At 43.7% G+C, this 24,108-nt stretch overlaps 2 protein-coding genes across 11 annotated transcripts in view; one reads left to right on the top strand and one right to left on the bottom strand.

Moving 5' to 3' along the window:
- NPRL3 (NPR3 like, GATOR1 complex subunit) overlaps window positions 1-13,217 on the bottom strand; it is a 108,239-nt gene extending 95,022 nt beyond the window's left edge. For 2 of the 9 annotated variants that reach the window (XM_050968239.1, XM_050968246.1), the window contains exons 1-3: window positions 12,577-12,769; window positions 7,816-7,885; window positions 750-788 (exon numbers count right to left, since the gene is read on the bottom strand). In XM_050968239.1, the coding sequence (XP_050824196.1) occupies window positions 750-788; window positions 7,816-7,885; window positions 12,577-12,694 (227 nt within the window). In that variant the 5' untranslated portion in view covers window positions 12,695-12,769. Of the gene's footprint in view, window positions 1-749; window positions 789-7,815; window positions 7,886-12,576; window positions 12,773-13,121 lie in introns of those variants that run through there. The other 7 variants (XM_050968238.1, XM_050968243.1, XM_050968249.1 and 4 more) reach the window with 7 other exon arrangements.
- LOC127058443 (hemoglobin subunit pi) lies at window positions 1,096-24,108 on the top strand. 2 transcript variants are annotated; one of them, XM_050968512.1, is made up of 4 exons: window positions 1,096-1,927; window positions 20,822-20,990; window positions 22,766-22,970; window positions 23,711-24,108. In XM_050968512.1, the coding sequence occupies exons 2-4, from the start codon at window positions 20,896-20,898 to the stop codon at window positions 23,837-23,839; spliced, it is 429 nt and encodes a 142-aa protein (XP_050824469.1). In that variant the 5' UTR covers window positions 1,096-1,927; window positions 20,822-20,895; the 3' UTR covers window positions 23,840-24,108. The 2 variants fall into 2 exon arrangements, with proteins under 2 accessions (XP_050824469.1, XP_050824470.1); XM_050968513.1 differs by having other exon boundaries at window positions 1,096-1,620.

Genomic DNA, 24,108 nt, shown 5'->3' on the forward strand with positions numbered 1-24,108 from the left:
TGGAAGAAGGAGCCTCTCCCCAGCGTGTACAATTTCCACTTTGTCACTCTGACACACTCAAAGATGCCCTCAAAGCCATCTCTCCCTTCGCTAATCTAATTCTTTTCATTTCTTTGTATCAAAATTGTGGAAGCTGAAAAATGATTCTTAGGAAGGACACATTAATTCAAAGTGGGGCACATGTAAAAGGGCCCTCTTTGAAATACTTTTGTGACACAAGCCCAAAGGCTAGTTGTCCTTCCTTACACAGTGCAGTGACTAATACAGTAAGGTTATCATGGAATTAAATAACTTTACTCATGGGACTATACTTCTAAATGATCAATTGCTAGGCAAAAAGAAGTTGATATAGGGTTTGGAAATTAATACTAAGATGAAATGTGTGTTTGGTGATACATGACCCCAGACCCAATTCCCATGGAGCTTTCTGGGGGCATTGCAGCACCTTCATTGACACAGGCGTGGATCCCTGCAGGATTGCCTACTTTCCTATATGCATAGAAAGGATAATATGGGTCCACCCACTCAATACGTTTTTGTGCTTCCTGCAGCATTAGTAGGACCTTTTCAAATCACCTAGCAAGAAACCTTGGCAATACATTTCCTACGGACATTGTGATTTAATATAGAGTTCAAATTAACTCAGTGTTCAGTGTAAAATGGAAATCAGAAACAGAGCACAATTAAAGGATGGTGAGAAAAGAAAGCCATTCTAGACAGATGTGATTGTTTAGAACGTTTGCTCTTACCCTGAAACCAATTGCTCATCAGTTAGAGGATATTGCTCTCTGAAATGGGAACATGGGCATAAACACAAAACAAAAACAAAACAAAAAATACAGCAAAAGAATAAACCAGGCAAAGTAACACAAAATACACAAAAGTGACAATATTAAAAATGAAGATGGACTATTAAGGGTTAAACTTCTGTACACAGCGATAACTTACAGGCAAGAGTAAAAGCAAGCCTATGGTAAGGGCATTGCTGGTGCAAATTTTATAATTAATGCTTACCTAGCATAGTCTTACCTAGAAATTGCAGAAAAACTAGCACTGATTTCAGAGGAAGAGATTCCTTAACTTTGTTTCCTGGAACAGATTGTTACTGGTGTTTACAAAAACCCATCTGTGTTGTTTAAAGTTGCACACAGCATCATATGGCACAAACCCTCCTTGTTGTCAACTTGTGAGGCACTGGCAGTGTAGCTCAGAGATTAGAGACGTGACATAGGACACTGAGGATTTTATGCCCATTTGTGGCCCTTTGGATGGTCTTGCACATGGAACTGCTGCTATTGCCGAATAAACACATCTCTCCATATGAGATGGGCCAGATTCACAGCAGTGGCAGAGCCAGTTCCAGCCAGTTCCATCCCTGGCTTATTTCATAGCCAGGACCAGTCACCAATTAAAGCCTTAAAATGAGTAAGATGACAAGGGTTTTGTGGCAAAGAACATGAAGCCCTCCATTTGATGAAGAAAACAGAGGAGGCACTTACTGACTCTGCTCTCAATTGCAGCTATTCGTACACTATGGCAGCAGATGCTCCTGCACTGGCTCCCAGATACCAGTGGACAGAGTAAACAGAAATGCTTCTCTTTCAAGAATAAAAATAAAGGGTATGTTTCCAAAGGTGGATGGTGCAATTGAAAATTTGGCCAGATAAAGCCATGGCTGCCTTATACCATGCATGTTAAAAGCTGTACCTGAAATCAAAATGTCAACTCGGATTCTACTGGAAAGATAACTCAGCCTCCTGCTGGACACTTTACAGCAAAGAAAACCAGGGGCACCCTACAAGTGGGAGAAGAAGTGTCACAAAAGAACAGAGAAGTGGAATCATGGGATGGGTGTCTAAAAGGATGGATGGAAAGCCAGGGGCCTCCCTTCAGTGAAGCACCTAAGAATACATGTAAGGGGTACCAGGTAGGTGCTTAACAAAAGGAAAGAGAGGGAGTATATGGAGGAGTTATCAGAGGGGAGTAGGTGCCAGTCAGGAAGTAGGGAGGAAAAGATATGCACTTCTGAAGGTGAGAGAGTCTCACTGGAAATGCTAACAAGGGAGTGCATGTAGGAGTTGGTTCCTATAATCAGGAGGGAAGGGCCTGCCACAGTAACCTCATCACCATAACACGCTGTTATAGCACAGCTCAGCAGTATCTTACTTTTTTAACAAGTTTCTGAGCTGTTAAAATAGGTGTATTAACAAAAGGTGCATACATGAGACTGACAACCTTGATATAGGGAGAATGCTCCCAACAGCTAGGGAAGACAGTTTTTATAGCTCTGACTATTGAACCAAAGACTAAAGCAGCAGGTATGGGGCAAGAGGACTGTGCTCCATGTGGTGGAGGGTAAAGGAGTATGAGGAGCTGAGAGGGAGGGTGCTGGTTTCCTGGTACTACAGTACTAGCATTGCCTTATCTGTATCAGACTCCTCAGCTAAGCAGACAGCTGTGGATTTCCCTCTGGAAGGAATACGTTGCTGTAATTGCTTAATGCTACAAGGGTTTGAGAGCCAACTTGTGTAAAAGCCTGTTGTTGACACAGCAATCCTTGAATGTGCTGGTTGTCCCAGCTGAATCAGCTTGGTAATAGCTGGGAAGGAATTCCTGACTTCCAGTCTGGTGCCTAGAACTCTACTATGCCAGAAATTTAGGCCTTTTCTACACTTACAGTTTTGCGAATTTAACCATACCAGAATGGTTAAACTGACAAAAACTTTCCCACTGTAGATACAGTTATATTGGTATAAAAGTGCTTACATTGGTATAGTTTATGCCAGATAGGATAAACAGAGTTCCTGTTTTTCAGATTTTCATTCATTTCATTCTCGGGGGTTTATTCTTAACAATGAGTTTTATGTAGAAGCCCCAAAATGTTCTTTTTTCCCCCAGAGCTCTCTCTCTGATATTGTAATACATTTTTGGGGTACTTCCCAAAATTCTTGTATAAACGGGATCTACTTTAATTTTTATATGTATAAACATGACTTATCGGTATTTTACTTTGATCTTTGAAGTTGAACCCCCTGGTTTAGTATGTAGCACATTTGTACCCTAGTCTGCTTTAAACACAGTTTTGCTTCAAACAACACCATGTTAAAGCACACTAGGGAAATTTTAGTATGCATGAGAAGAGTCTACACAGACCAACTAATGCACAATACATTTTAGAAATAGCAATCTGCAGTCTGCATTATTGGCCCATCTACACAAGCCCTTTTGAAAGCCAGGGAGCAGGTACATCACCTATATAACCAAACTACACTGGGAAAGTGGTGAAGTCAATGTGAACCACTTCTAGCTTTTTGCAGTATTTATTGAATAGACACTGATTTGTATATAGAAGAAAAATTGGGAGCGTTTTAATCAATTAAAACCTAAAATCACTAGCCTTAAGTATAGGTTATACCAATATAAGCGCATCTACATTAGCACTTTTACCAGCACAGCTTGTGGTGGGGAGAGAATCGTTTCCCTAACTGACATAACTACACTGGTAAAACTTTTTAAGTATAGACCAAGCCTTACCTTATGGCTTTGGGAAAGTCACTTAAAGCCTGTGTACCTCAGTTTTCCCATTTGTGCAAAAGAGCTAATACAAATCTCCACCAGTTGTGATGATTATTTAATGTTTGTAAGCCACTTTGGAGAGGAGATGTGTTTTAACTGGGTTATTTGGGTAAAGGGGAATAGTCGAAGGCTAGGAGGAAGCAAGTGGAGATGTTTGTCAGCCAAAGTTTGTTTTTCTAGGTGGCTGATCCTACTAGATAGCTTCCCGAGAGAAGGCGACTAACAATACAGTGCAAGTATTTTTGCTACTCCAGTTGCTTCTGAAAAGGAGATGAAATCCCAGACAAAGCTATATTAAAATAGAGTTCAGGCTGAGGGTATATACCAGTAACTGTGGGTGAAAGAATCACAAGAATGCTGTAATTTTCTCAAAAACAAGCATTAACAAACCCAGGAAATTCAAGAGATATGTCTAAATTTTTAAAAAATCCAATTATGTTAAGGTATGGAAATACAGCATTCAGGCACCTAAACCACCTTAACTCTCTCTGCAGTAATGCCATCAGTAAATAAAATTACAAAGCAAATCTAATCTTCAAAATCAAGTTATTCTAATTTGTGACCACAAACACAATTATTTCACAGCCTCATCAAATCTCTTGGTGAAGCTAACACTAACAGTGAGGATTGCTACTGCTAAAACCTAATGAAGTAAATACTATCTTCTTTCCACTTTGGGAGCACTTGTAATATGTACTGATCTATAAAACTATTGGCAACTTGTCTCATGCTCCAATTAAAAGTTTTCCTGCTAAATGCAGATTTGATTTTTTTCCCCAGCTCAAGGGTTTGATTATAACGGAGTTATGTTCACTGGAGGGCAATTAAAGGTATCACACTGGTTTGTCATTTAAAGGAAAATGTAAAGTATATATATACTTTGAAAAGAACAGAATTAACTGAGGAAAAGCAGTAGGCTAGTCCACTGCGTCTGTTCCATCTGAGCTGTTCACACTATCTGTTCAAAAACTGGTCATAACGGGAAAAGGTGAAAAGCTGCTATTTGCAGATGATGTAGTAATAAGGGCATCCTTAAAAGGTGTCTTAGGGAAAATAGTAAACCAGTGGTATGACCAGCTAAGCAGGCACTGGACAAAAATGAACATGAGTAAGATTATGGGGTCATGTGGGTCAGTAGAGATGCCACTGGGAAACTGGATATAGAGATTAATGAAGTACGACTAAACAAATTGACCAGTTCAAGTACCTCAACAGTGAGCTTGAATGAGACACAGTCCAGAGTGGGGAGTGCTGGAACAACATCTCAAGTGTTGTGCACAAGCATATGCCTCTGAGACAAAGCCCAACTTTATAGAACAATAGTGCACCCGGCAATGCTGTATGGTGCAGAAACATGGGTGGTGAAGAGGCAGCAGATTCAATACCTACAGCTGTTCAAGGTAAGATGTCTTTGCACTATAAAAGGAGTTACACAAAGTGACAGATTTCAAAATGAAAGCATTCGGATGGCAGTCAAAGTCTGATATGGCTGACAAAATCCAGGAAGCGTGACTTCCCTGGTTCATACACATGCAGAGGATGAATGAAGAGGAACAGACGAAGACTGAATGGGATGATAGCATGGTAGTAAACATGGAAAAGCTGAGGAAGTGATAGATGGATCGCATCAAAGAAGATTAGGGATGTAAGCAGGTGGATCTTCAGCTGTCCATGGCAGCACTAAGAGAGAGCATGTTTGCTCAATGACTTGACCCCAGATGATGACATAAGGGGAAAAAGAAGAATCAGAGTCACAATCTATTGAAAGATACAGATCTGAAAACTGGAGCTGTCCGGCCACCATATTTCAAGACAAAATGCAAAACAGAAGACATTTGTATGACTTTATATTTGAAGGAAGTTAAGTTAGTGCATTTCAGGAAACAATTTGAAAACATTTTGTACATTAACAGCACATGCAGTAATTTGATGGAGGAAGTCACTTGTTGCTATAAGTTATCATTTCTGCGGATGGGGATCAGTCTAGCCGTTGTATCAGTTCTTCAGCTGTAGACAAGAGCTTCTCTCTTTCCTTCCATTAGCATGTGAGAGGAAAGTTGTGAAAAATGTGATTAATATGAAAAATACTGATTATTCTGGGAGCCAGAGAAGGACTTAGGCAAAGGAAGAATTAGACTCAAGTGTAATTTCTGAAAAGGACTTTGTCACAGCTAGCAGGTTTAAAATGGAGCCACCTCTGCACATTTGAATGCAGACGCATAAGTACACAAAGAGCACTTTCATCAGCTCTGCTAGATTAAAGAACCTCTACTATCCAAAATCTTCTCCATATGTAGGTACTTCTACACCATGACCAATAAGTTACACACATTGAGCTCCTTAAGTATTTGAACGGCATGTTTTCCAGAGTTCACATCATTCTGATCGCTCTTTTCTGGACATTCTCCAATTTTTCAACATCCATTTGAAGTGGACTCCAGAACTGAACACAATATTCCAGTAACTCCAATTGTTTGAATCTTTTAAGTATGTGTTTTTTTCCTTACAATGACCAATAAGGTACAAGGTCACAATACAATGAAAACTGGGATTTGGGAGATTTTGGTAACTCAGCTCTTCAAGTGCATTACAAGTTCTCTGAGATCTGTTTTTGGGTCTCATGTTAGTCATTATCTGTAGGAGCCAATAGCTTCCCCCTTTTCCTGGCATTCTGAGAATTTTTTGAAATGCCAAAAGCAGCACAACACTCCCTTGCTTTACAAGTATAGTTTACAAAATACTAGGGCCAAACTTTTTAACAGTGACTTACAAAAGCAACCTGAGTTAACCAAAGAAACACATGCTGAATGGCTCCACTAATTTGGCTATGCAGAAGGTTTAGCACAGAACTAAATACCAGTTTTTAAAAAAAGTTGTTTTTAGCTCCCATGGAGTCTGCTGCCTTGTACTGGATTCACTGAGGACATGCCAGATTGAAGCGTTCTAAGACACCAAAGATACCAAATATCAGTGGGGTAACCGTGTAAGTCTGGATCTGTAAAAAGCGACAGAGTCCTGTGACATCTTATAGACTAACAGACGTATTGGAGCATAAGTTTTCGTGCTACAATATGTGCTCCCATGAAAGCTTATGCTCCAATACGTCTGCTAGTCTATAAGGTGCCACAGGACTCTTGTCACTTTTTAAAGATACCAAAAAAGACAACACACAGATTTACTGTAAGTCCCAAGCAAGTTGTTTTTTTCTCATCTGTAGAAAACTAAAGCACTGATGCCACCAAGACTTATGTACTTGCTTAACTTCACTACCACGAACTGTTACACTGATTTCAATGGGACTACTCTTGGTAGTAAAAGTAAGCATGTGCTTAAATCTTTGCAGTATCGGGACATACATTTCCCCTTTTGCAGTCCAATTCTGCCAACTTCTCTCAAGTTAAGTAGGATCTTTCACTGTAATTAGTCTAACTAATTTCAAATAACACTCTCCTCAGCAGGAGTAAGAGTGACAGAACCCGTCCTTTTACTATTTCATAAGATTTAAAAACCATGCCACAGGGAACACCAACTTAGCTAAGGGTGAGCTCAGGAAACCTGCTGACTTTGCCAACATCTGTGACAGCCCAGAGTGATAAATTCTGTGGTATGCACAAACCAGAACAAAGCAGGAGACTCGGCATGAAGAAGAATGTTTAAAAGATCAATTTAAACTGAATAATACGCAGGGACACTCAGCACTTTCAGAGCACTTTTCATCCAAGGATCCCAAAAACATTGTTTAAATTTCAGTATCCTTATGAGATATCACTTCATCCAACAAAGAACTGCAGCTACCTCTGGGGAAACACAACAGTTTATTTGTGCATAACTCTACATGAGAGTTAAGGCAGCAAGTGAAGAACATTGCATCCAACTGTAACTCCCATCTGGAGATGCAGGTGGGTAGAACTGAAATCTGACCAAGGCCACTGGATTAACACTCCTATTTTCAAAGAATGGTATGAGCTCTTTAATGACCAGAAGGGGTTAGAATGTCTGATTTACATCTTGTCTCAAAACCAGCACCTTCAGCAGCATTCTGACTCTCAGGAGAAGCGCCTGGTTAGTAGGTACATCCAGCACATCTGTCTGAGGTTAACTCGGTTCTGAGTTTTTCTTCGCAGATCTCCTTTCATACAGTACAAGAGGATTTGCCTACTCAACTAGTGTGCAAGAAAGGAGAATGGGCCATTCTCCTCCTCTATTTTAAAACATTTGGTTGAGGGGAAATTTCCTCACCTGGAGTCTCCATCTTGGTCTTCTGTGTTGTCACTAGTGCTATTCACAGCATATCGGCTCCTTGGCTTACCTGAAGCAAAGGGAAAAGAACATAATTTTGAATAGCTTAACAAGGACCTCGCTTCAAAAAAAAAAAAAAAGTGTGTTTGTGCCTTTTTCTAAAGGATGTACTAGGAAGGCCCAAAAGTATTCTCTTTAAAAAAGAACAATAAAAACCCTTTCTCCCTCCTTTTTTATATTAGACACATCCAGCCTTGACTTCTCTGTTTTTGCGCCAAGATAGTCTAAGAAACAGGACCGGAAGCTTCCTCAGCCTTCAACTGAAGATGAAGGGGTGCTGAAACTTTCACAAAGAGAACTTATTTCCCAAGTATCTGGCAGAAATATGAATTAAATAGGTATTGAGCAAACAAACAACTTTTAAAAGTTTGATTAACTCCCTTCCCTTACTATTGCTCAGGTGTCATTATCATTGTTTCTGATGTCACAAACCAGCAAGTTGACTAGCCTCTTCAGAGGGTCCTCCTATACAGAGAAAGAAATCTAAAGATCTAATGCCATCAACAAGAATAGAAAAAAACAAAAACAGTTTTGAAACAACTTTCAGCTGATCTTGGTAAACAATGCAAAGGAGGGTTTAAACATCTTCTCTCTTGGCAAATCACATTTTAACATCTACAACGGGTGTTAAATGCCATTTGATGACATTCGAAGGTTAGCACAAAGATCAAAGGGTAAAATATGTGACCTTCAGATAGCAAATAAGCCTTTAGTTAGTATCTCTTACTTGTTAGGTGCTTTGCTGTCTGACCTCCTGTATATCACAGGCCACTACCACCACCACCACCACTCAGCACCCACATACTAAACCCAACAACTGAAATTAGACCTAGGTATAACAGCCTTCAGGAAAACAAAGCATTCTCAGAAAATATGAAGCCACTGGAGACTCTCTCTCACATTTTCAGCCTACACAGAATAGATTTTGTCTAGATTTTCCAAATCTATCACATGATCTTGCCTAGGGGTAGTTGAAGCCAGCCATTTTACATCTAGGAAATTTCAAAACAACAGTCCAGCTGGGGTGAAAAGGAGGACATAGAGCTGGGCATTATGTGTACTGATGGCATTTGAGCCTAGAGAGTTGAAAAATCATCCCTAAAGATCTAACAGATGTTAATTAAGGGCAAGGCTGAGCTCTCATAAAGGAACACTATAAGTGAGTGCTCTTGAGAAGAACGGTGTGTTTCTAGTGGGAACCTGCAGGGATCAAGTCTTGATCCTATACTATTTATCATTTTTATTAAATGACCTGGAAGAAAACGTAAAATTATTACTGATGAAGTCTGCAGATGATGCAAAAAATGGGGAGTGGTAAATAATTAAGAGGACAGATCACAGATACAGAGCAATCTGGATTGCTTGCTAAGCTGGGTGCAAGCAAATTATGAGTTTTAATGCAGCTAAAGGTAAACATATACATCTAGGAGCAAAGACTATAGGCCATACTTACAGGATGGGGGACTTCACCCTGAGAAACACTGATTCTGATAAAGATTTGGGCATCGTAGTGGATAATCAGCAAAACACGAGCTCCCAGTGCAACACTGTGCTGAAAGGCCTAAAGCAATCCTGGGATGCAAAAACAGAGAAATCTTGAGTAGGAGTAGAGTGGTCATTTTACCTCTGTATTTGGCACTAGTGCAACTGCTGCTGGAATACTGCATCCAGTTCTTGTGTCCACAGTTCAAGAAGGACGTAGATAAATTGGAGAGGGTTCAGAAAAGAGCCACAAGAATGATTAAAGGATTAGAAAAGATGTCTTATGGTGATAAACTAAACAGACTGAGCTCCTTGAATTTAATAAAGAGAAGGTGAAGGTATGACTTGATTACAGTCTATAAGTAACTGCATGAGGACCAAATATTTAATAATAAGCTCTTAAATCTAGGAGAGAAAAGTATAACACGATCCAATGACTAGAAGTTTAAGCTAGACATACTCAGAATGGAATAAAGGTAAATTTATGATGGTGGGGGTAATTACCATTGGAATAACTTACCCAAGGCCATAGTGGATTCTCCATCCCTGACAATTTTTAAATCAAGGTTGGATGAATTTCTAGAAGATCGGCTCTAGGAATTATTTTGGGGAAGATCTCTGGCCTGTGTTATACATGAGGTCAGATTAAATGATCATAAATCCTTCTGAACTTGAATCGGTGAATCTATAAAAGGAAGCAACTGTCCATCATTACCCTTTGGCGGAAAGAATAAAGCAATCAGAAGGCTTCTTCCACCTCAGACAGATCTTGAACATGAACCAGCAGTATTCTACGATAACAGACTGAGAGTAGCTCATAGAAAACTTTTGTCTTCAGCCACAATGACACTGTGCATCTGATCAGGGTAGAGGTGAAATTACCATGCCTTTAAACGCTTTACATTTAGACCAAACATTAAGACCAGGCTCTCAAAATGTCAGCCCAAAAAGGAATTTGCTTTAGAATGATGAGTAACTGGAAAAGGAGGGAATGGAAACTGAACTAAGTGTACTAGAACATAAAACTCATCATACGTGCTTCTCCAAGCTACATTCAATTGTGTGAATAGTCAGATGCTCATTGCACTGGCTTCTGGGAACCCTTTGGATAAAAATAATTTATTCAAGTGAGAAAACAAAAAAGAGTGTTTAACTTTTGCAAATGAACATTTTGCTGGGTCTTTAACCCATCAACCTTTTGGAATCCTGGTGCTGTCAACTCTTACAATATTATCATGAGTCTCACAATATTCGGTATTTTTCTTAAAGTCCCAGAGGAATGTGCTTAGGCAAGAACCTCATCTTTCCTTTAAATATTAAATAATACCTAGCTCTTATATAATTCTTTTCATCAGTATATAAATCCCAAAGGACTTTACAAAAGAGGTCAGTATCATTATCCCCATTTTTATAGGGGAACTACTGTCTTTTTTGTTGTCTGTTTGGTGCCTAGCACAACAGGGGCTGCTCCAAAACTGGAATTTCTAGGCACTACTGCAATACAAATAATAATGAAGTTGGTTTCTAGCCCTCCTAGCTGCAGCTTTAAAACATTCAGTGTATAGAATCATAGAAATGAAGGGCTAGAAGGACCTCGAGAAATCATCAAGTTCAGCACTCTGCACAGTAGCAGCACCAAGTAAATCTAGATAACCCCTGAAAGGCACTTGTTCGACCTGCTTTTTAAAAACCTCCAAGGACGGGAATTCCACAATGCCCTTTGAAAGAATATCCCAGAGTTTAACTAGTTCTAAGTGTTTCCTAATATTTAACCTAAATCTTCCTTGCTGCAGATTAAGCCCATTATTTCTTGTCCTACCATTCTCTTTATAAAAGAGTCCTTAACATATTCGAAGACTCTTATCAGGTCTTCTCTGGGTCTTCTTTTCTCAAGATTAAATATGCCCAGTTTGTTAACTTTCCCTCACAGGCCAGGTTTTCTAAACCTTTTATCATTTTTGTTGCTCCCTTCTGGATTCTCTCCAATTTGTCCACATCTTTCCTAAAGTGTGGCACCCAGAACTGAATACTACTCCAGCTGTGGCCTCCTCTGTGTTGAGCAGAGCAGGATAATTATCTACATACATACAACATTCCTGTTAATACACTCCAGAATGATAATAGTCTTCTCTGTGTTTGGTATTTGGTCTCCATTAGTCTTTTTAGTGAAGACTGTAGCAGTATAGGCATTAAACATCTCAACTTTCCTGATGTCATGTTTGCTCTCCTTTTTCGCTAAGCAGCAAACCTACATTTTCCTTTGTCTTTCTCCTGCTTTGAATGTATTTAAATAAACGCTTCTCTCTAACTTCAACTTTTCTATCATAACTAGTGGTTCGACCCAATCTTTGTGCTATGTTTCCGGGGATGAAAGAAGTAGGAATTCATCTCTTGCTACTCACAGTCACAACAGCTACAGTTGAGTGTTCTTTTCCCTCAATGAATAGAATTTTGTGTCCTGAAAAAGTCGCTTTCTGCCTGATCATGAGCATATCATAAAGGACTGGAAGTAACAGACACATAAGAAGACTCCAACGAGTGCAAAATTAAAACAAGAAACCAAGATGGATGCAGATGTAGTGCTTCATAGTAGGCTTGAGTAGCCAACTTAAAATTTTTGTGATTATTTTAAAACATGAGTTAAATCTAATAAAATGGTAATGAAACAGCCCACCTTTGCCTTCCCAGTCTCAACCCTTATCAGCCCTCATCCAAATATTCCAAGCCCCCTCCTAATTTCAATTCCTGGGGAAAACACTGCCCCACCTCTCCTGAACTGAGATTTTCCTCTAAGATTGTCTTCCTTCGGGATCTTATCCACTGGTTCTCGGAGTTTGTCTACAGTTATAGAGGCCATTGTCCTTATTCTGCTGCTCTCCCTCCTTCCTTCCCTTAGCCTCAGGAACCCCATCATCGCCCGGCCACTGGCCCCCTCACCCCTCCAGCTCGGCTCCCTGCCACTCAGCCCTGCCGGGCTTCTCCCCAGGGCCGAGCCTCCCCGACCTGGGATTGGAAACAAGCCCCTGTGTGCCTGGGAGGGGTCCGGCTGCTGGCCACGCTGCCAGGCCGTCCCCCGCGGGACCGGCCCACACAGCGCGAGGGGCGGGCTCGGGCCGCTCTGCGCGCGACAAGGCCCAGAGAACGAGGCCCCGAGGCCTAGTGGCCCCTCCAGTCTCGTGCGCCCGGCCGCCCGGCACGTGGCCCCGCGCTGTCACTTACCGGCCTGGGCGGCCGGGTGCTCCGGGCCCCGCTGGAAGGGGAAGCGGAAGAGCAGCTTGTTGCCGCGGCTGCCCGAGCTCACCAGGATCACGCTGATGGGGCTGGTACTCTCACCCATCCCCCCACGCCGGCTCCCCGCGAGGCAGCCGACGGCGGCAGCGCCGCCACTCCCCACTCCCTCACAGCTCCCCGAGCGCGCGGCAGCCGCGGGCCATAGAGACGCCTCAGTTCAGTAGCATAGAAAGGCCCTAAAGAAGCAATGACCGGCGGACTTCCGGTTCCGCGCATGCGCTGAGTCGCCGCCGGTTCGAGCTGCTCCGGTCCAGAGGTGGCGGGCTGCTGCGGGCAGGCGGTGTGGGGCGAAGCGAGCGACGCTTTCCCCGAGGCTGGGCCCGCTCGTGTGAGGCATGAGATCCGCTCCCTCGCGCCCAGCAGCCTGGGGCTCCGGGGTCTCTGCAGCCTGTGCGTATCCTGCCGCTCAGAGCCTGGGACCTGCCAGCCACTGCAGCTCCCAGCCCAGCCTGCGGGACCCTGCAGCCGCTCACCTCCCACCTGCTCGCGCCCCTCGTTGCGCTAACGCCTGTTGATTCTCCACCACAGTTCCATTCACCGGCCCAGGCCCTGCAGCATCACCCAGCAGTGCAGCAACGCCAGGCTGGAGGAAAAGACCTTGTGGACTCTGCACTGAGCTGGGGAGTTAACCACAGCCAGCAAATACAAACTTAAACACACCAGCCCTGGTGTACCCTAGGTGTTTCACTTTGCACTAATGAATATGTTATAACTGTGATTTTCGAGCGTACACAAATCCATCTGGCCAGCATTTCAGTACTTCCCTGAATGTCTAGCAGAAGCATCACCTGTTCTTTCTCCATGCCTCAGCTCCTTTCCCCAAGTCCCGTGTCATTGCCTCTTGCCAACAGATAACATAGCCACCCATGGGAGAGAATGCCCCCAGATACCCTGCCCTAGCACAAGGCCTGTGACCCTCACAGTGGGACTCATTTCAAATACTCCAGACTGAAATCCATGGGGGAGAATTTCCGTTATCAAAAAGAGACATGTATCTGCTGATACTTCCTTTCCTTGGATATAGCATTCATTAGAACAGATCTTATTGCCCAAACTCCACTGTTACAATCTCTCTGGGTTTTTGTGCACTGTGGGTCTGACACTCTGATTTAGCTTTTCTTACCAAATGCAATCCTTGTTGAATTTATACCTTTCTCTAGATCATTAATGAAAACATTATTGCCTCTTGTACGTCACTTTATACTACTCTCCTTACCATTAATCTTTATTTTCAGTTCTCTGTTTGCCAAACAATTTCCAGTTCATATTAAGGAATTTTAATTGGGCTCAGGACAATGTCCATTATCAGGGATTACAATTGAAAAGGACCTGTATTTTCATTTGGATACCTCACATAAAAACTCCTCTGTATCAATTTGCTATATACAGCTACTTTAATAAAGACTAAGCTGGCTTTGAGCAACAAAGTAATACATACTTAATATGGATTTAGTTCTGCAGGATCCCCTCTCAGAGGCTGCATACAAAGAGAAGTGGGTGGCCAGGGGGTGGATGGACACTGCTGAGTGCTTTATCTGCCTTGCCATTCTCTGTGAGGTGGATGATAAAGATTTTAGCAGGAGTAGATGTTGTCCAAGTGAGATATTTGTTTGAGAGTGATTAAAGAGCAGGCATATTATCTCCAAAGAGCATTCTTTGTGCCCTGAACTGTGTTAACTGTGCTACAATTTCCCAGTTTGTCTTCTTTGCAGCAAAATATTAATTTTAAAAGATTAGAAATTACAGAGATGCTTGTCATTTACCTTTGGGAGAGGTTGTAGTTAAATTACAGCAAAAAGTCTAATAAGCCTGTCACAGGGTAGCTGATCCATCAGAGGCTCAGGCACTCAATCTACCTGAGATAGGCTCCTCTAAGGAGAATGGGCCAACTCAGTTCCACATGAGTAGGTAACTGCCTAGTGCCTGGGTGGCAGTTAATTAGTTAAGGAACATCTGGGCCTAATAAAGGCTTACGAAAGCTCAGTCAGGGGCTCTCAGATCAGAGAAGCTCCTGAGGAGAGGAAATTTGCAGGGGAGTTGGTTAGAGAGAGTTTACCAGGAAAGGGGACTCAGGAGAGGTGCTGCTGGGGTGAGCAGGTCTTGAAAGGACTAGGAGGGACAAAGTCCTAGTTCCAGTGAAAGGATCTTACCAGCTAGTGGCAAGGGATCTAGGTTGTTGGGGAGCTATGTGCTCCTCTAGGGAAGAGCTGTAATGATTTGATCTCTGTAGCGGGCCTGAATCCAGAGAAGGAACCTTTTCCCAGTGGATGGCAGGAGACCTGACTCTAGAAGAGGATTCTGGGTTGAGGGGGCCTTACTGAGGAAGAGCCTGGATGGAAGGAATCAGGTGGAGACATGCAGACTAATTTTCTTTCCCATCACTCAGTTATGATACAGGAGCGAAGGCCTGTTTGCATACCATGTTTGGCCTTTGAAGAGGTACTGTTCACTGTATAGAAACCTCATTGAATTTCTTAATAGTCCATAAGGGGAAGCTGAGGCAGGGAACTCTGGGGTGAGAGCCTGCCATAACACAGCAGTTTGAGGATAAGCATGAAGCCACACCATAAAACCATCACACTTTGGTTTCCACTTTCAAGATTTGGTTTTCAAAACATAACGATCTCAAAATTATTTGGAGTTGAAATGAATTGGAATGAATTGACAGTGCCACAGATGAGGTCCTGAAGGAATTACTATCCCTGATCCTCTTGCAGTGCATTGGAAATCCAGTTCTGTTTTGGTATTAAGTGGTCACTGAGATTATGGTGAAAAGCATTTGGAAGATAAACCTTCACTTTGAAGTGGATCCCCAAGCCTCATTGCTTGCTTTTGTCTGCAAAAGTGAGACAATCCACTTCTATCTATTGGTCAGCCTGCCTGTTGAGTGACATAGTGCAGTTGTTCTCAACCAGGGGTACATGTGTACCCCTGGGTGTACTCAGAGGTCTTCTGTGGGTACATCTTTATATGTAATTAAGTTGGAATCTCGGGGGGAGAAAATATACGTATACTGTGCTATGAAGATCTAGCACACTAAGTGTTGTGCATTATCTCTACAGCTCAACTGCACTTTTTAGTTCCACAGGCTCTTTGGCAAAATTGAGTTCTTGGTCCCTACAAAGGGAGATCCCTAAATTTATACACACACGTAATCTGAGAGGTGAACAAATGAAGCATTGTCCTTGCTTTTCTGCTGACTGGAGGTCTTGCCTCATTGCAGTTCTAGTGTTCAGAAGTTAATTGGAACAGTCACAGTTTGCTGTGTTTTGTTTTAATTAAATTCTGCTTCATACAAATTTCCTTGTAAATGGACACAATACTCAGAGTTACAGTTGTGCTGGAGACCTGACCTCAGTGCCTGCATGTTATGGTACAGTCCTTAGTTATGTGATCAGACAATGATTTCTGCAGGGCCCCTGCCTCTTTGATGCTCAGGCTGGACAATGAACAGTGAATGAGGGACCCTGAGAAGCCCTGCATCATTCTCAGCCAATTCTGTTCCCAGTGACATCTGCAGTGAAGTAAATGGAATTAATCCTATGACTGAGAAAAGAATTTGGCCCTCTGTGCAGATTGTAGCATGCAACAAGTGGAGTGGGGACTCGTGGATACAAATACATGAACATTGGGTCTATTTACAAATAATGTAATTATTAAAAACATTTTAAAATTAGAATTTAATTTCCATGGACAAAATAAATGGTTTTTAATGCCAGTTTTCTTAGTAACTGCACTGTGTGCAGCGTTCCTCACCTGTTTTATGAGGCAGAGGGCTCCTGGATACTGGAGGATGTGATTATATAATTAAGGGCTGTGTCATATGCTATATGCACAAGTGGGCAGAGTTAAGGGGACCTAGCTTTGGAGTGCACTGTAACTTTAACATTACATATAATATTTTGAAAGGAATAAAGACAAAGCATAGAAATGAGGCCTGTAATAAATGAAATTTCAAGGGAAGCACTATTCACTCATTCAGTGCAGCTCAGCACTTCCAGAGTCCTGAGCCTAGTGCCCAGCCTGAGTAGCTGGGCCAGATCCTCTCTATTTCAGTCCACTGGGGAAGATGTGAGGATACATCAGCAATCATCTAGCCCCAACTCTACCACCTCCCCCATTCATCCATGCTTCATTCCCCTCCCTCTCCTCCCCAATATGCTGCTACATAAGGCCTCCGTGGTGACGGGCTGGTTGTGCCCTCTAACACATAAGGTTTTATTTGGCATGAGCTGCTAGGAATCACTCATCTCCTTCACATAGTGTGCACTGAATGTGCCAAGGGTCCACAAGAGCCCCCTTGGGGCACATTGGATGTGGCAGAATCCAGGGCATTTTTGACGATATTGCTCACGTAGCCATCCAGATGATGCCAAGCCTCATTCAAAGCCTGGCACACAAGCACAAAGAGCAATTTTCAGAGTTTCGTACCTTTTCTTAGTCAAAACCAATTCTCCTCAGAAAACTCAAAGGCACTTCTCCTCAATGAGGCCTATTTCCCAACCAAATTCCCACTCCAGCCACTACCCTACCAGGAAGGTTCAAGAAAATATTGCAAGGTTTTATTATTACAGACTAATAGATTTTGAGGTCAGAAGGGGCCATTATGATCATCTAGCCTGATCTCCTGCACATTGCAGGCCATAATAGACTCATAACCCTGTGGCTGAGTTACTGAACTCCTCAAATCATGGCTTAAAGACTTCAAGTTGCAGAGAATTCAACATTTACACTAGTTTAAACCTACAAGTGGCCCGTCCCCTGCACTGCTGAGGAAGGTGAAAACCCCCTAGGGTCTCCACCAATCTGACCCGGGGGGGAAATTCCTTCCCAATACCAAACATGGTGACCATAATGGGCTCAAACTTACAACAAAAACCCACAGGCAGAGAACAGGCCCAGGAAATGCCCATTCCAACAGTGAAGGGTTTGGAGAGTCAGCCTGATCAGAATGGAAGCACTTGAGCCACCAGCCTTCACTTCACTAGTCACTGTTGCTAGGGCTCCAGCACTCACACAGGGAAACCGCCTGCTGCTGGGCAGCCTCTCTCCTCATTAACTGAAGACACCTGCTAATCGTATGCTCCTATCTGGGAGCAGCAGTGACTCCTATGCTCCTACACAGGCCTGAGTAGCAATGCTTGCTACAGCATAGGCACAGAGCCTGCTTCCTCACCAGTGGCAGGGGGCCCTGCATAATGATCCCTGTGCCGTTAGCTGTTGTGGAGGCTAGCAGCTAGGAGCAGTTAGTGGGAAGCACTTCCAGTTCTGCATCTCCCACAGCTAACGGAGGACTAAATGCTCTGGCTAGAGAAGCAAATGAAGCCTGCCGAGGGCTTGTCTAGATTGGGGAACTCTGCAATGGTACAAACCCCCAGTGTAGACACATTACACTGGGGTGCTTGATTCTAGTTTCACAGCAGTGCAGAGCATCCACACTGGGGTTGTATTGGTGCAGCCTCACACTGCAAAAGCCTGTAGTGCAGGCAAGCCCTTGCAGGTCAGGTTATACCGGGGCAAGCCTCACTTTGCACTGGTGCAGTGTGTCTCCATTAGAGGCTTCCACAGGTGTAACCACGCCCTTCTAACCCTATTGTTCTATGATTAGTGGAGATTTCCCTAATCTGGACAAGCTCTGAGACACACAAATGGCCCAAGCACTACTAGTGCCCTGGAAGGTGTCCCCTGTAAAACAGAATTACCTTCTCCAGAAAGCAGCAGCCATTGGGTTTAAATCTATTCCCCAAAGATCTTGTGGTTCAGATAGTTTCCCAGTGAAACATGATGTCCCGACAAGGTGGAGTGGATTGTACAGCATCTCTCCTGACCCTCCACAAATTATAGATCTTCACAGATCTCCAATCCCCTCTAGGGGAAAGGGCAGTTGTCAGGGGCTGCCTCGTGTATATGAGTCATCACACTGCAGTTGTGGCAAGGTGCAAGGATATTCATTTTGGCTGATTGTGGCAGTTTCTTGTCTGTGGCCTGCTGTCAGTATGGCAGGGTGAGGGGAGCTGTGTGCACTGCTTTCATAAGTTCACCTGGGTGGCATATGGATCTGTTGTAGCCTGTGTCACAGGCACTGGGACAAAGGGTTCCTTGCAATCATGTCAGCACTCTTCTCCGGAGGAGCATTTCTTTGAAGCTGTGTCTAACCACAGGGCCTAGCATTTCCTCCAGCCCCTCTTGGCTGCCTAGTGACTTTAGACATACAGGAGCGGTGCCAGGGTTTTTGGCGCCCTAGGCGGGGGTTCTTCCGCACTCCTGGTCGGCGGCGGCAGTTCTGCGGTGGGGGGGTCCTTCCACGCTCCCAGTCTTCGGGGCACTTCAGTGGCGGGGTCCCAGAGCAAGTGGAGGACCCGCCGCAAAATTGCCGCCGAAGACTCGGCACGCAGAAGGGCCCTCCCGCCACCGAATTGCTGCCAAGAGCTGCAAAATGCTGCCCCCCAAAATCCTGTCGCCCCAAGCGACTGCCTAGGTCTCCTAAATGGAAGCGCCGGCCCTGTAGACATATGCCAGCCATCCCCTTTCTCATTCACCCCCACACCTTGCTTGTTTCTGTGTATTTAGACTGTGAGCTCTTCCAGGGAGGAACCAGGTCCTCCTGTGTGTTGGTACAGCATGCAACACAATGGACTCCCAGTCCCGACTGGGGCCTTCTGTGCTATATATATACTATATAGCACAATATAAAGGATAAATAATAGTAATAATTATATGTCAAGGAATGAAAGACCTGAAGAATCAAATACTCCTGCAATGAGCTCCAGAGAGATACTTATATGCCAGTGTTTCCCAAACTTGGGATGCCACTTGTTTAGGGAAAGCCCCTGGCAGGCCGGGCTGGTTTGTTTACCTGCTGCATCCACTGGTCCAGCCGATCACAGCTCCCACTGGCCACGGTTCGCTGCTCCAGGCCAATGAGAGTTGGTGGAAGCGGCGGCCAGTACATCCCTTGGCCCGCGCTGCTTCCACCAACTCTCATTGGCCTGGAGCAGCGAACCGTGGCCAGTGGAAACTGCGATCAGCCGGACCTGTGGACGCAGCAGGTAAACAAACTGACCCGGCCACCAGGGGCTTTCCCTACACAAGCGGTGTCCCAAGTTTGCAAAACACTGCTATACACCAATGAATTATAGGTTTCAGAAACTGATTTCTGGGTGCCTGCTATTTTACTGCAAGAAGGCAGCACGGTTCAGACAGTTTGAAATCTGGGGCTCAGAAGCATTTTGTAGATATAGAGGTAGTATATAATAATAATTTTCACATACACACACACGTTTCTGTGGAACCCTACTTAATTCAGCAAGGTGTGTGTGTGTGTTTGTACAAAGTATCATTACTACCAGGGCCGGTTCCAGGCCACAGTGCGCCAAGTGCATGCTTGGGACGGCATGCCGGCAGGGGGCACTCTACCAGTTGCTGGGAGGGCGGCAGGCGGCTCTGGTGGACCTCCTGCAGGCTTCCCTGCGGAGTTTCTGCTGGTCCCGCGGCTCCGGTGGAGCATCCGCAGGCATGCCTGCGGGAGGTCCACCGGAGCTGTGGGACCAGCGAGCAGCAGAGTGCCCCCTGCGGCGTGCCACCATGCTTGCGGCAGCGAAATGGCTAGAGCTGGCCCTGATTACTACTGCTACTTTCATAAGAGCTTTTAGATCTGAAGTGATTAATTTTTTTTAACTAGTGCTACGTAGTAATGTCCTTGTGTAATTAGTAAATAATTCTTTGCAGGAGCAACACAGGGTAAACTCCCACTGACTTCAGCGTGGCCAGAATTTTGCCCACAGTCTGCATTTAGCACATCCTGATCTGTCCCATGTTTTATATGGAAAGTTGTGATCTGTCACTTCTCTCTAAGCCTTTTAGCATGTTTGTAAAACATGATGGTTCCCTGCATGCTCTTTGGCCTGACATTTTCCACTTTGTCATTACAATTCCCCCATACTGTATGATTGCTCATCTGTGCCCCTGTGGCCAGTTCATTTCCCCAGGCCTTCCCATTGCTGCTTAAGATGTGACAAATTGATAAGACCTCCCAGTGTACAATCCAGAGCAGGGCAAGGCATTGTTTCATAGGGAGATAAGATAGCCCCATGTCATTGGGTGGGTCCCAGAAGTGACCAATGGCAATGGACAGTTGCCAAGTTCTGCTCTCCCTTTCCCCTTTATAACTTAGGCTGTGAACACAATCATCACAGACCTGTCCAAGTTTCCATTGTAAGAAGGCTGATCTCACAAGCTCCAGCAACGATGACTCTGACTCAAGCTGAGAAGACTGCAGTGGTTGCCATTTGGGGAAAGATAGCTGCCCAAGCTGATGCCCTTGGGACCGAGTCGCTGGAGAGGTAAGTAATGCAGCATCTTTGCTTAGATACTGTGGGCCTGTCTCTGATCTCAGACTGGTGAACTTACTCTAGCGTAAAACTTGTATGAATGAGATCAGAATCAGGCCCTGAGATTCTCATTAGAGTCAGTGGCCCAAATTCACCACTTCTGTAAGTGGGCCTAGCAACATTGATAATAATTGAGCGGTTGCTTTTGCCAGGGGTGAATCTGGGCCTGTAATTCAGAGGCCTGGGGAAATCAGATACAATGATGGTTGGCTACTGGGCACCCTTAAGTGGGCAGACTTTAAAGTATATCATTCAAACATTGATGATTGAGGACCTCAGTTTTTCTTGGAGAATAACCTTCCTGGAAAGTCTAGAAGAATGTGGTAGAGCTCTATAGAAATTACTTTAAAACTCTAGAATTTATCAGAGAATAATATTCCTGCTATCAAATCCTACTAGACAGTTTCTAAAGAGAGAATGTAATTTTCTATTCACTTGTATAAGTCTTTCTATGAATGCCAGCTGAGAGTTCAGGAGAGTGACTTCACATTGTCATTAATACCCAGATAATATCTTGCCGAATGCAAAGGTTATCATTGTTATGAGCTGAACATGAAAAGAAAAGGCATGGATGTGGGTTTTAGTATGTAAATGATGCAATTTATATTGGCAAGTACTGAGCAATGCTTGAGAATGGATAATATACAAGGCATTCAAGCAGATTGCTTGAAACATATCTCAACATTCCATTTGATGTGTAACAAATTAGTAGGAGAAGTAGTAACCATCTCCTAGAAGCGTGTATCACTTCAAACCACATGGACTCTTAGGTCCACGGAGGGTCTGCTGTAAATACAGCTATATAGCCTTTTATTGGCAGAACTGGGAGACTGTATTTTACGTGAAGTTTATGTTAAGTGAAGAGGATGTTTTTCCCCAAACATCCCATTTCAAATGAATCTGGCTGAAGTTTGGGAATGACCCACCCTATGCTCCTTCCAGTAGAAATCCATCTAAAACTAATCAACTAAACAAGCTGACACAAAGGGGAGGGAAAGAACCTGGAAGCTGATTGAACCAGGCTTGGTTTCTTCAGACAATAGTCCCAGGTTTGTGTTATTTAGCCAGTTAATTTTAAATCTTTTGATGGTCCTTTCTGGATGTATAGCCCCACTTATAGTAGGTAAAGCAAAGATTCTGGACAATGAAATATCTGTGTATACAGTTTATTCACTATAAGGTTGTGAATTTTGCTAACTATCATTAGGAAATACAAACTTCATTCTGATGAAGAAAATATACTACAGAAGGTGCAGGTGGCTGTGTGGAGGTATTAGGTTATTTAGTTCAAAGAAAAAAAGAAAGTAAGTTTAAAATGATTTTAAAATACTTTTCAGCATGTAAATCTAAATTTGCCTCTAGGCTCCCACTACATCTGGTTAGTCACTGTGGGCCAGAAACCTCTCTGGTGTGACTCCATTGATTTGGTCTGATATTTTTTTCCCTAAAATAAAGAAATAAGGTACAAACTGCTTCTGTGGAACTGCTGGCCTGTAACATTTGAATATTCCAGCACCATTTCAGCTCATGGTTTAGTACAGGTTACAGTAGGACTTTAAAAGTCTAAGGATCACAGATCTTCTCTAATCCATTCTTTATCAGTTCTAGTGCTTTGGACTAGAAGAGCAGAAGGGAGTGTTTATCCAGGGTCACGGGGCCCCCTTTCTCAGTGTCAGCTGCTCAGTGCAATTTCCATTGCTCAAGCCATTTCTAATATTCTCTTCCAGGCTTTTTTCAAGCTACCCCCAGACCAAGACCTATTTCCCCCATTTTGATCTCAGCCAAGGTTCTGCTCAGCTTCATGGCCATGGCTCCAAGGTCCTGGGTGCTATTGGTGAGGCTGTCAAGAACATCGATAACATTACAGGTGCCTTGGCCACACTTAGCGAGCTGCATGCCTACATCCTCCGAGTTGATCCAGTGAACTTCAAGGTGAGTGAATTCCTACATGCAGGGCAGAGGGTGAAGAGAGTCCATTGGTCACTGAGTCGGTGGGCCCAGGCCACTTCAGCTGATGGGAGCTTAATCACTGAATACTTCCCCATGTAGTGCAGAGTGCAGCAAGGACTAAGCCTTACAGCTCAGAGGTGAAGCTATTATCATGCTGAGCCTTGGAAGTGTGGCTGCAGCTTCACTTTAATCAGAGTGGCTGCGGAAGTCCTGGGCTGTTCCCTCTTATGCTTGCTAAGACTCCTGCCTTTGCTGGGAACAGTCAATCCTGAGAGTGCAGCCATGGTCCAGGAGTTTGCACACCAGTCTGGGAATGAGTAGAGCTGTTTCTGCTCCTGGTTCTGCCATATACTTACTGTGTGATCTTGGGCAGGTCACATCACATATCTGTGCCTCATCTTCCCCCTCTAAAATGGGGATTGTGATACTGACAGTTCTTGGCCAAGGGCTCTGAGGTTCCTGCATGAAAGGCCTTCTATAAATGCAAGGGTAATTTACAGTTACTTTGTATTCCCCTTTTGTGGGGGGAAAGAGGGAGCAATGATTTTTCTCTAGTCCAGAAGGCAGATTTCTCAGACAATAGCTCATATCCACATGAGGTGACTCTGTGTAACTGGCAAGGAGATTCCTGCTTGATTCTTTAAAGGCCAGAGTCTAACCAGCCAGAGGAATGTTATTTCAGGCAGTTCCATTTGATTTCCTCCTGTTCTTTTCTCTTGCAGCTGCTTTCCCATTGCATTCTGTGCTCTGTTGCTGCCCACTTTCCCAACGACTTCACCCCAGAAGTCCATGCTGCATGGGACAAGTTCCTGTCCCAGATTTCTTCGGTGTTGACTGCAAAGTATAGATAAACTGTCTCCTTGGATCATGAGGCCATGGCAGCTAGGAGTGGAATTCCCACCCCTCATCATGCATGCTTCATGAATCCCCACAGATGGGTTTTGTCCTTAACAACAAGTCAATAAATATGCCAATTAGCCATCATGATCTTTGTGCTTTAATCTTTACTAGCTCCAGCCACACATCATTGTTCATAATGGGAGGTGTTCTGACATTCCCTATAAGATACTAAGGGGTTAATTATCTGGGATCCACATACAACACTTCTATTTACCCTTTT

This window comes from Gopherus flavomarginatus, chromosome 9, assembly GCF_025201925.1.
Source record: "Gopherus flavomarginatus isolate rGopFla2 chromosome 9, rGopFla2.mat.asm, whole genome shotgun sequence".
Taxonomy (NCBI): domain Eukaryota; kingdom Metazoa; phylum Chordata; order Testudines; family Testudinidae; genus Gopherus; species Gopherus flavomarginatus.